Raw genomic sequence first — 12879 nt, 5'->3', positions numbered from 1 at the left:
ACCCTAGCCTCCGAATTTTCAGGGAGGCTGATTTGAGTAGTAATAAAACTCCGTCTCCTGTTTAGTTGGCGTTATGTACATCAAACTCTTTCTCTGTTGCAATTCCCGTCTTGATAAATTGGGTCTATCTGGGCAGAGGGGGAGAAGTACCCATTGAGCGGTTATACCATGCGAGGAGGAGAAAGCTGGCACAGATGGGTGCCCAGCAGTCCACAAGGGCCCCAAACCCGGTGACATTGTATTATCAGAACAAACCCGACCTAGAGAGGGGGCCCCCAAACATTTTCCCACTGAGGCCCATGCCTACTTCCAGTAGCACTATGCACACACAGGATTTGTGTCCTTCTTTTTTCTTTTTTTTCTATTTTTTTTTTTTAGGCCAGATCTCCCTGGGTCACCCAGGATGGAATGCAGTAGCACAATCATAGCTCACTGCAGCCTCACTCTCCCTGGATCAAGCCAATCTTCCACCTCGGCCTCCCAAGTAGCTGGGACCACAGGTGCATGCCACCACACCCGGCTTATTTATTTTTTGTAGAGAGGGGGTCTTTCTGTGTTGCCCAGGCTAGTCTCCAGATCCCGGGCTCAAGAAATCCTCTGGCCTCTGCCTTCTGAAGTGTTGGTATTATAGGCGTGAGCCATCAAGCCTGGCCCAGATTTTTGTCTTTCAAAGTGTTTGTCCCTTTGACCCTCACAAAAGCTCTGTGACTATTATGTCCACTTGACAGAAGAGAAAATTGAGGCTCAGAAAGATTAAGTGACTTGTCTGCAATCATGGATTGAGTGTGTGCTGAGCTGACACTAGGACTCAAGGGTGCAGACATTTCTTCTCCTTTTCTTCCCTTTCTCCAGCGTCCCTGCATTGAGCTAACAAGAAGAAACTTCAATGTGGCCATGAGAATGCAAAGCCACCCAGCTGCGACGAGAGTGAGTGGAAATTCACACTGACTTTGGATGATGAACTGAGTTCAAAACAAGTCTGGCTAAGTAACTTCAGTGACTGAAAGCTTTTCCTCCTTCTAATTTTAAACACCATCAGTGCATACAGGGGAGTCTGTGGTTAGAAGGTGCAGCCTCTCTGCTGCTGCTGCTGCCGTGTGGTCAAAGTGAAAACAGAGAAGACAGGTACTTACTCGACTTTTCTTCCTTAACGGTGTATTCGAGCACCTCGGCCGAGCTTTCGTTCAGAGAAGGAAAGTGGACACAGAGCACCAGGTGCTTCGAGCTGCTGTCCCGGCGGACCAGGAACATCTGAAACCAAAGAAGGGGATGCAGCTCCGTGAATTAAAGATTTGGGTGAAGGTGAGGAGGACAACCATGAGATGGAAGTCATCTGGAAGGTTCCTGAAATGATGAGGCAGGCTAGGGAGATCAAGGATGCCTCAAGGACACTGGGGGTTCTGCCCCAAGAGCCTTGCGCCACCTGGCCTACATCCACATTGAGGATCCTGCATGCTCAGTTTCTCATTTGCCCACTGAGGGGTTCAATGGAGTCAATGTTTCTGTAAGGGTATTGGAGGCACAGAGTCCATGGCGGGGGGAGGTCTTAAAATTCCTATGCCCCCGCCCCCTGAGACGCTGGTTCTGTAAGTGGGGCTGGAATTGGCTGGCTCTTATGTGAGCGGTGCTGAGTCTACACTCAGAAAAGCTCTAATGTACAGGAGTCAGGTTGAATTTCAACTCTCACTCCAGCACGTACACTCTGGGGGAGGCTGCTGGAAACAATCACAGATATTAGTCAATTCACACCATTTTTTCCCCTGAAAAAATAAAAATAGCTAATACTTAATACAGAGCTCTCGCTGAGACAGGAGCTGTGATGACACTCCACATATAGTAACTTGCTCCATCCTCTCTATCACCCCATGAGTTTTATTATTATCCCCATTTTACAGATGAAGGAACTGAGGTACTCTCTGATTATAACAGGACGTCCCCTCCTCAAGCCGGTGTGATGACTGACTGAGTTAATACCTGTTAGGGCTTGGCCCACAGGACACGCTCTGGAAGGTGATCCTGGCCAAGGTCTCACAGCTATAAGGGAAGAACTGGATTTGGCCCCCGGAAACTGGTGTCAACGCTTGGGACCTCCATGCCACGAGGCCTCTGCATGCAGACCCCAAGTCCTGAGCAGGAAGACTTGCGTCTGCTGTGGGTTTACTCTCTTCTGATAAAACCATGGCTCTAGGCTGTGAGGACGCAGCTGTGCTCTAGAAACCAAACACTAACCGAGGTCTCACCCAGAGCCAGCATGTTGACGGACACTCGCTTCTCCTTCTCACGCTCTGAGCAATGGTTCTGCTCCAGTGAGGGTCCCGAGGGCAAGCATGGGGAGCGGGATTCTGCTGCCTTTCACAAACTCTGCTGTTTTAAAATGTCCTTTGAGTCTTGGCAGGTCTTAGCAAGCTCATCCCTCCTTGGCAGGTGACACCTTCTGGAATCTCCCCAGCCTCCTGTGGCACAGCTTCCTCAGGAAGGGGGAACGGGCATCCCTCCATAGGGGAAGGACTTGGTCCATGTCTTCCCCTCCCTGCTCCTGTCTTGACCCCACCCCTGGAGCTTAAGCCTCTCCCACTCCAGCCCCAAGCTTCTGGGTTAGCGTTTGGAAAACTAGGTGTCTGGCCAAGGTTGCTGAAGAAAGGCTGTGGAGCAGGGACACTGGGATATCTGAGTGTCCATTTGAACCAGAGTGACCCCCATCTTGAATAGGGGTTGGGTAAAATAAGGCTGAGACCTGCTGGGCTGCATTCCCAGGAGGTTAGGGCATTCTAAGTCACAGGATAAGATAGGAGGTGGGCACAAGATACAGATCACAAAGACCCTGCTGACAAAACAGGACGTGGTAAAGAAGCCGGCCCAAACCCACCAAAACCAAGATGGCAACCAAAGTGACCTCTGGTCGTCCTCACTGCTCATTATGTGCTAATTATAATGCATCTGCATGCTAAAAGACACTCCCACCAGTGCCATGACAGTTTACAGATGTCACGGCAACGTCAGGAAATTAGCCTTTGTCTAAAAAGGGGAGGGACCCTTAGTTCCGGGAATTGCCCGCCCCTTTCCTGGAACACTCATGAATAATCCACCCCTTGTTCAGCAAATAATCAAGAAATAACCATAAGCATAATCAGTCAAGCATGAGTATGAGACAGTGTACCAGGATAGAGCAGCCATTCTTTTGCTTCTTTACTTCTCTAATAAACTTGCTTTCACTTTATTCTTTGGACTCACCCCAAATTCTTTCTTGTGTCAGATCCAAGAACCTTCTCTTGGGGTCTGGATCGGGAACCCTTTCTGGTAACATGAGGATACGGCCCCAAGCACAGGAGGCTCCTGAGGAGCCCTCTGTCCTGACCTTGCTCTGGTGATATCCCAAATTCTGCTGCCATTGTATTGATTACTAGTATTACTATATTGCTGCATCATCATAATCATTGTTATTCTATAGTTGTTATATATAATTGTTAATAAATTACTATAACCATATTAATATTATTGATTAATGGCCTCCCTAGTCTGGCCGAAACCCAAATACTAGTGCATTAGATTCTATGATCTCACTTAATTCTCCTCTTAAACCTATGGGGGAGACACTATAGTTATCCCCATTTTATAGATGAGGACACTGAGGCAGAGAGAGGCAAGTAATGCTCATGATCACAGGGTTGTAGGTGGTGGAGCTGAGACCTGAAACTCAGGACCTTCAACTCTAGATCCTGAGTGCTCAATTTTGCCTCCACTTGGCTTACAGAGGGTGGCCCTGAGGCTTAAGATCCTGGTCTCTGTGAGTGTATGGCCCTTCCAGAGCAGCAGCACAATGAATCATTAGTCACCAAACCGAGGTTGGAAATGAGTTTTCAGCAGCCCCTCTCCTCCAGCAGAGCAGGATGAAGAGAGAATTAGAAGCAGGAGCAACAGGGGGCGATGGAAGGGGTACTCCTGGTGATACAGGAGCTAAAAAGAAATTATTTAGGCAGATAGTGAGGGTAACAGAGTCCTCTGCTGAGCTTCCCTTTTAACAAAAAGCAGCCCCCAAATCATTTCTTTTTTAACAAAGAACAGCCTGAAAACTCAAGCGGCAAACATAGACAAGCAAGCTGGAAGCTTGCATGGGTGAATGCCGGCAGCTGTGCCAACAGAAAAGGGCTACCTGGAAGCCAGGTATGTTTAACATGGAGGCTCCATCTTCCCTTTTCTTTGTCACCATGTGTACAGTAGAAAAGCAGGCAACATAGCCAGGTAGAGAATCCATCTACATAATAAAAGATTAGGGTGGGGCTGCCAGCTTCTTTGCATGCAATGCAAATTGCACACCTGTCCAGCCAATCTCTGGTACTCTATGTAAATCAGATACTGCCTCCTCAAGCTCATCTATAAAACCTCCTGCACTTCACCATGGACTGGAAGACCTGTTCAGGACCCCCTCTCTCTGCAGGAGAGAGCTTTTTTCGTTCTTACACCTTTTAAACCTCCGCTCTTAACCTCATTTCTTGTGTGTCCGTGTCCTTTATTTCCTCGGTGTGAGGAAACAAACCTCAGGTATTACCCCAGACAAACAACACTGCTTCACGGCAGGGGTGGGGGTGGTGCCTGCCTGGAAGGTGTTCCTGCTTGACATTGGCTTACATCTAGATGCCTCCGCCAGGCCTGGGTCTCCGCTCAGAGGCTCAGAGACAAGCCTCGGCTCCTGCCAAATTGTCACCCTACTTGGAGCTGCAGCATCCATGAACTAGTGCATTCACCTGAAATTGAACTAACACCAGGACATGGTGTATTTCAAAGAAATGAGGTTGCTTTGCCTCTATGGAGGTTCAAGGTGGAGCTGCCTCCTTGGCCACCAGGCCCATGGGAAGCAGCAGTGTGTGAGGGAATGTGAGTGTGTGGTATATAGTAAGACAGAAACACATAGCCAGTCTTTGTACCCAATCCTGGCACAGAGCTTCAAAAACCCATGGAATTTCCTGAGAGATGAGAGTGTCTTTTATTATTCATAATGAGCCCCTTTTGACCTTACCTGAGTTTCTGCTACTAAACAGGGACTCCTGGTGGGACCTTAGATTCAAGGGAGGTGCTGGCCACAGAAAGACTAAGCACCTGCTTAGAGGGTTGGGACCTTCGGCCCCCCGTGTGACCAACAGATGGGGACTGGAGACTGAGTTCAATCACATGGCCAATGATTTAATCAATCATGCCTCTGAAATAAAACCTCTGGACTTTCTGGCTGGTAAACACACTGATGTGCTGGGAGGAAGATGCACCCAGCTTCTAGGAGTGTTAGCTACCTGGGTGTGTCACCAACCTTGGGATTTTTTGGAGCTGTCCTCACCCCCTTATTTTGTTTTGACAGTCTTCTAAATCTAATAACCTGATTTGTCTCCAGCTGATCCTCAGTGAGAGATGTCATCCCCTCAATATTCAAAAGTCACCCTTTTGGCCAGGCACGGTGGCTCATGCCTGTAATCCCAGCACTTTGGGAGGCCGAGGCAGGGGGATCACTTGAGGTCAGGAGTTCGAGACCAGCCTGACCAACATGGTGAAACCCCATTTCTACTAACAATACAAAAGTTAGTCAGGTATAGTGGTGCATGCCTGTAATCCCAACTACCCAGGAGGCTGAGGCAGGAGAATAGCTTCAATCTGGGAGGCAGAGGTTGCAGTGAGCCAAGATTGCACTACTGTACTCCAGCCTGGGCAACAGAGCAAGACTGCATCTCAAAAAAAAAAAAAAAAAAAAGCAAAAAAAAGAGTCACCCTTCTACAGGAGACCACCAGACTTCCCATCAGTGGGTCATGGCAGAGGCAAAGTTCTGCCCATCTCCCTTGGACCTGGCTGGATACTGCTTTCACCAACCCACGGAGCCACACTGCCCGGACAGCTAGCAGAGGCCAAGACCCACAGAACAACCACTACCGCCCCTCTCTATAACTGCAGGAAGCAGTTACAAAAGACTGACCATCCATTTTCCCCAAGGAATTGGGGTCTTAGACTCTTGAGGGTAAAATGTTACAGTAGGTAGTCAGGTATGAGCAGGGCAGGAGAGTCCCCTCCCTGACCAGGAATGTCAGGCGATCATCAGATGATGGGCAGGCGGTTATTAACTGTCTCTCTAATAATCGGTTGCAGCTGGCACCCCAGGGAAACACAGTCTCCCAAGAGATAGAAAAAAACCTGAAAACTGGTGATCAGCATCTTCTCGATTACATCTCACAAACTGTGCCCGTGGGCTCAAGCATGAGCACTAAGACGCAAAATGGCGGAGTGTAACTGGTATAGGACCTTCTTCTAGAAACACCGGACTGGTAAGGGAAGAAGGCCTCAAATGAGTATGCGCACAACTCCAGTAAACACACTGCGCATGCGGCCCCTCCCAAGTGCTGGCGGACCACTGCGCATGCGGACAGCCCACCCCAAGGGAAGAAGCCCACTCTGAGACTCAGGGGAGAAGGGACACAAGACGCTGGAAGCATGCTAACACAGAAAACCCTAAGTCAAAAGTCAAACCATGCACTTGATCTCTCAAGTCACCCACCTGACCCTCTTCCAAGTGTACTTTCCTTCCTTTTGTTCCTGCTCTAAAGCTTTATTAATAAACTTTCACTCCTGCTCTAAAACTTGCCTCGGTCTCTCACTCTGCCTTATGCCCCCTTGGTCAAATTCTTTCTTCTGAAGAGGCAAGAACTGAGGATGCTGCAGACCCACCTGGACTCCCCCTGCGAATAGGAGGAGAGGTGATGGGGACTCTGTGGCTGTCCCGCCCCAGACCTCGCCCTATGTGCCTTTTCCATTTGGTGGTTCCTGTGCTGTATCTTTTATACAAAACTGTAATTGGAAGTATAACACTTTGTGAGTCTTTGAGTTGTCCTATCGGATTATCAAACCTGAATGGGGATCATGGGAACTCCTGAATTTGAAGCCAAATTGGACAGAAGTGCAGTTGCCTGGGAAGCCCACTTGTGGCTGGCATCTGAAGGAGGAGCAGCCCGTGGAGTCTGCACTAACTCTGGGTAGTGTCCAAATTATTGGACACCCAGCCGGTGTCAGAAAATTGTGAGTGAGTGTGTGTGTGTGAGTGTGGGTGAGTGTTGTGAAATTAAATTCAAACTTAAAATAATTGGGACTTAAAGCTATTGGAACTTCAAATTATTTAGAGCCTTGAGAGGAATGTGGCTTTGTAGCCTGAGCAACACTGCCTGCAACTGCAACTTCTGCAGCTGATTTCCTGTAAATATTGAAGACCAAACAGCAGCAGAGATAAGACCCCCTCAGAACACTCCCCTTCTTCTGGATTATTAAAAGAAAAACCTTAGACCAATTAATTTCACAGAATTTAATTGAGCAAAGAATGATTCACAAATCGGGCAACTCCTGAACCAGAACAGGTTGAGAGAGACTCCAATATAGCCATGTAGTGGAAGATTTATGGACAGTAAAAGGAAAGTAATGGACAAAAACTGGAAGTGAGGTACAGAAACAGCTGGATTGGTTACAGCTCGGCATTTGCCTTATTTGAACACCGTTGGACCAGTTGGCCACCTTTGACCGGCCAAGACTCAGTGATTGCCACAAGAGTATTTTACAGTCTGTTTACACCTCCAGTTAGGTTACAGTTCACTATGTCCAGAAAAACCTTTAGACAGAACTTCAAATATGTAAAGAGGCAGCGTTAGGCTAAACTTAATTTAACAGGAGTAATAAAGTAATCTTCCTAGGCTGTAGCAATCTGTGACCAATCAAATCACTGGGGCATGCAGTGGTCTCATATGGAAAATGTCATCCTGCTAAAACTTCTCTGTCTCTGCCTGTATAAGTAAAACCTTAACTTCACCTTCAATGCTGGCCTTGTTCATTTGGAGTCGGTGTCTCCCAGGTGGCTACCCTCAAGCTTTGTGGTAGAATAAACTCCATAATTAATCACATTTTCTGAGTGGCACTTCTTTTTTTTTTTTGAGACAGTCTCACTTTGTCGCTGAGGCTGGAGTGCAATGGCGTGATCTCAGCTCACTGCAACCTCTGCCTCCAGAGTTCAAGTGATTCTCCCGCCTCAGCCTTCCAAGTAGCTGGGATTACAGGCGTGCGCTACCATGCCTGGCTAATTTTTGTATTTTTGTGGAGATGGGGCTTCATCATATTGGCCAGGCTGGTCTCCAGCTCCTGATCTCAAGTGATCAGCCCACCTTGGCCTCCCAAAGTGCTGGGATTACAGGCGTGAGCCACCGCGCCTGGCCTGAATGTCATTAGTTAAAGTGGACAGTGTGTGTGAGTGTGTGTGTGTGTGTGTGTATCTGCCACGAGGAAACTCTGGGGTGCCCCCAGGGCCTTCCTGCTGAGTAGGACGTGGAAAGAAAGGCAGAGCAGGAGCCAGTGGTGCCCCTGGGAAGGCAAACTTTGACCCCTGGCCCTGAGCCAGGGCGGGAGCTGAGGCTAGAGCCCTCCTAAGTTGCAACCAAACTGCAGATTTCTGTCCACACTGGGAAAGTGCTCTCTTTGTGGTGCACGTGCAGGGGACACACACCCAGGTCACTGGTTAGAAGCACAGGCACATGGCAGGGCTGCCCCATCTTTAGGTATCAGGGATGGCACAGGAAGGAAGGGCAGTGTTTTTCAAACTGCATGTCATGACCCATTAGTGCGAATGCCACCCAAAATTTCCTTTTTCCAGAATGAAACAGAAGAAAATAAAATAGAAGACCTTGCCTATAGTAAGGGTAGACTTCTTGTTGGAGGGCGCAGGTCTACACGGGTCAGGGTCACAGTACAACATATATATTTTTACTCTACTGATGGTTCCTTTCTCTCCTTACTATTTTGATGCCCCTAGCCCCCACTGATCTCTCCCTAGGGTGACTGGCATGAAACATCCTGGTTGCTGGCTTCAACTAGGCTGTCCTTCGATGCTTCTCTGCATTGAATCAGCTCTTTCACACCCAGCCCATAGCTATTTCTAGGTTTTCTCACTTTGTTTGGACATGGACCCTGTTCTCCATCCTCACATTCCAAGAGAGAAAGCAAAAAAAAAAAAAAAAGGCAGGAGCTCTCAGAGGGAGCTCCTCCAGCTGGGGACAGCCCCACAAACTGTATTTCTTTCTGGGCCCTCAGACGGCCCTGAGCAGCCAGTTACCAGCCCTGGGACCCTGGGTGATTGTATGGTTTCTCTGAGCCTCCGTGTTCTTGTCCATAAATGGGGGTGGCAACACCTGCCACCACCCAGCAGAAACAAAAAATGAAACCAAGGCCCTGCCTCTCTGGTTGTAAGATGTATGGAGAAGCTGCAGAGGAAAGCACCCAACAGGACGCTCACTGAGGACCATGCTCCATTCACCCCACCCGCAGCTGGTTTTGTGCTTCTGTCTCCTGGTCTCAGGCTCCACCTAGACCTGGGAGTCTGTCCACCATGTGTGTTTACTGTGAAAGAGAATCAGAAGGGATTGCCTGACCCCAGAAGAGATGAAACTTACAGATCCAGGGCAAGAGGAGGCGAATGCAAGATTATAAACTAAAGAGAGAGTGGTTCAAGTCCATAGTACGGAGGCACAAGTTAAAACGGCAGCTGGCGTGTGCACACTGGGCCAGGCGCCTTACAGGCACCAGGACTGGTATCACTCAGTCCTCCCCAGAGCCACACAGCTGGCAACTGCCAGAGCAGGACTAGGGCCAGGCATCCCCACCACGTGGTGAAGCATCTCGCTCCCCTCACGCTGTTGGGCTGCGTTATCTACACAGCGTGTCGACAGGGCTGGAAAGTCCCCAAGGTTGGACTCTGCCAGCTCCCCAGCTCCGAACCCATCACCCACCCTTTCAGCATGGCCACAGGGCTCTCATGTGTCTCTTGTCTTCTGACTAAAAACCATGATAAGGCGCTGGCCTGGGGCAGAGGAGGCTGGAGGCTGTGAGTTCACGATGGAGAGTGGGGCAGGGAGGGACTCTGAGTTTGGCATGGCTCCAGGAGTCCTCTGACGTTTCCTGCCCAGGTGGCCATGGGTGAGGGTGACACTGACTGGTACCTGCTGTGGGCAGAGCCCAGGTCTGTGGTCTGCCTTGGCCAACTGGAATCAGAGGGTCTGTTCTGTTCCTCTCTGGGGAGGTTTAGCTGCTGAGCTAGTCATGGAGACTCTTCTAGAAGGTATTCACAGACAGCACCTCAAAAACAGCATCACTGTGCTGCAGTGATGCCTGAAGAACATTTTAGATTATGGTGAATTATCTCAGCTTAAATCTGGCAGAGTTTGGCCCAAGTCAGTGTCAGGCAGCAGCCATCTTCATGAGTTGTTTATATCTACATTGCCTCCCTGCCCACTCGCTGATCGAGTGTCCCCAGGTCATACTCCAAGGGGATGTTTCCCATGATGGCTGTTACAAGTGAGTACATGGTGGGATGGGGAGCCGAAGGACCACCCAGAGCCCTTTCTCCAACACCTTTGGGGTTTCCATGTGAAAAGTCTCAAAGCCCAACTTACTTCTCCCTTTCTGCCCCCTGCAGCCAGCTATTTAGAGACACAGTGAAACACAAATACTACCTCTGCCCCTCACCAGCCGTGGGCAAGTTACTTTTACTTCTTGGGGTCTCAATGTCCTCATCTGAACATGAGGACAATAATATCCATCATTCAGGGTTGCTGTGAGAATTGCTGATCATGTATATAAAATGCCTGGCACAGAAAATGTACTTAATAACTTATAATCCTAATTATTAATTATTATTATTATAGATTGCTCTCATTTACTGATCGAAATCACATGCTATGATTTTAAGTGCCTAATATCATTAGACAAATAAATGACAACTATTAATAGGATTATTACTATGCTTGCAGCTGAACCAAAGAGACAGGAAAAAGGACTCAAAGAGCATTCACCTCCACAGTAGATTAAAAAGAGCCACAAAGTCTTTGCTGCTCCCCCTGTCAAGAGATGGAATCTATTTTCACCTCCTGGTGAAAACAGCATGGCCTTGGGACTGGCAATGACCAAAAAAATAAAAATAAAAAAATGCAGCAGAAGAGGCACTGTGGAGTTCTGAGCTGGGCTTCAAGAGGCATGCAGCTTCCATGTCACCCTTTGGACTATGCTGTCATGTAAAGAAGCCTGAGCTAGCCAGCTGGAGTTGTGTGGCCCAGCCAACAGCCAGCACCCAACACAAGACACATGAGTGAAGCCATCATAGACCATCCCCCTCTAGTCAAGTTGCTAGATGATTGCAGCTACATGACTGACCCCAGAAAAGACCAACAGAAGAACCACTCAGCTGAACCCAGCCCATTAAATTGCTGAGCCATAGAATTGTGAGCAAATATAAAATAGTGACTGTTGTAAGCCACTGAATGTTGGTTTGGTTTGTTATGTAAAGTAGGTAATGGTATAGCCATGAGGTATACGGACATGTGGCCTCCACCTTTGGGTATCCCCCTACTCTCTTCCATCAGGCATTGCTGACGAATACACATAGCTCAGTGGGAAAGCTTCAAAGCCAGTGATGTGGTCCAGCCCCTCACTCTACAGCCAAAGAAACCCAGAGAAGTAAAATGACCTCCTGAGGTCACATCACTTGTTAGTGTCAGAGCCAGAACAAGAATGCAAGACACGCGACCTCCAGGCCACGTTTGTGACCACTACAATACATAACCTCTAGCCCAACCAACCCACTGGTGTTAAATAAGCATATACTCCATTCCAGGCACCAGGCTAGGGATTTTAGATACCTGCAACAGCTCCTTCCCTGAGGCTCTGAATATCACACCCTCCATGCAGATGAGAAAATAGTGTAAGGTGCAGGTTGGTAAGGAGACAGGAAAGGGGATGGGCATTCAAGCGGCAGGTCCAGAGTGTTGGGCCTTGAACCCTTTCATGTAAGACCTTCTGCCTGCATGCTCTGGAGCCAAACCTTCCAAGTTTAGTCCTTAGTTAGCCACTTGGAGCTATCTGAGCTTTCTGGGCGGCTTCTTTTTCTGTGAAATGGGGTCATAATAGTCCCTGCCTGTGATACTTACTGAGTTAGCTCCCCAGGAACCAGTCCCCTCTCCCCTTCCTTGCTAACAGACCCTGATTCTGGCTCTGGCGGCAATGTGCCCTGACTCAGGAGATGTATCACATTTGGTCAGAGCCGATCTTGACCATCCTGCTCTCCTTGGCCATTCACCCCTTTCCTAGCCTTCGTCACATCACGGGTGGTCAATAAAGCATTTGGAACAATATGTGTTCCCTAACAATAATGCAGAGCCTAGGAGGAGAAAGCCATTTGCCTGTGACCTCCTGCCTTTGAATGCGTGAGGTGTCTGGAGCTGCAGCTGCCATTTTGCAACCATGAGGTGAGAAACCTGAGGACAAAAAGCCAACACCTTGAAGATGGAGGAACAGAAGGGAAGAGAGAAGCCCAGGTGGAGTAGTGAGGGAACACAGTGGGAACTGAAGGCATCAAAGAGCTGCTAAACTAGCCCTGGACCCAAACTTCCAGACTTCCCACTAGATGAACAATAGCATCCTTATGGCTGAAGCTACCATAGCTGGGCTTGCTGTTACTTGAAGTTTAAAGCATTCACCACCAACCCAGTGCCTCAAAGGATCATTGAAAAGGCTGCACAGGTGGTATCAGCAGAGTGCCTGCTACATAGTAAGCAGTCAATATGCCATACTTCTGTCAGAGGTGATCCATCTTGACTTTCTTACAGCTCCAGAGCAACTTTCTTACAGCTCAAGAGCAGCTCCATCTTAAATAGGGGCTGGGGCAGCTGAGACAAGCTGGGCTGCATTCCCAGGAGGTTAGGCATTCTTAGTCACAGGATAAGACAGGAGGTCAGCACAAGATACAGGTCGCAAAGACCCTGCTGATAAAACAAGATGTGGTAAAGAAGCCGGCCCAAACCCACCAAAACCAAGATGGCAAT

The 12879-nt window shown here is 48.6% G+C and overlaps 1 protein-coding gene across 2 annotated transcripts in view; it reads right to left on the bottom strand.

The window, feature by feature from the left end:
- RIN3 (Ras and Rab interactor 3) overlaps positions 1 to 12879 on the bottom strand; it is a 176330-nt gene that overhangs the window by 110236 nt on the left and 53215 nt on the right. Inside the window, exons 1-2 of one of the 2 annotated variants that reach the window (XM_063698133.1) lie at positions 6170 to 6294; positions 1134 to 1251 (exon numbers count right to left, since the gene is read on the bottom strand). In XM_063698133.1, coding sequence (XP_063554203.1) covers positions 1134 to 1251; positions 6170 to 6190 — 139 coding nt within the window. In that variant the 5' untranslated portion in view covers positions 6191 to 6294. Of the gene's footprint in view, positions 1 to 1133; positions 1252 to 6169; positions 6295 to 12879 lie in introns of those variants that run through there. The other variant, XM_055361265.2, reaches the window with a different exon arrangement.

Source organism: Gorilla gorilla, chromosome 15 (genome assembly GCF_029281585.2).
Source record: "Gorilla gorilla gorilla isolate KB3781 chromosome 15, NHGRI_mGorGor1-v2.1_pri, whole genome shotgun sequence".
Taxonomy (NCBI): Eukaryota; Metazoa; Chordata; class Mammalia; order Primates; family Hominidae; genus Gorilla; species Gorilla gorilla.
The sequence above is the reverse complement of the archived record's forward strand: the minus strand, read 5'-3'. Positions and strand labels throughout refer to the sequence as shown.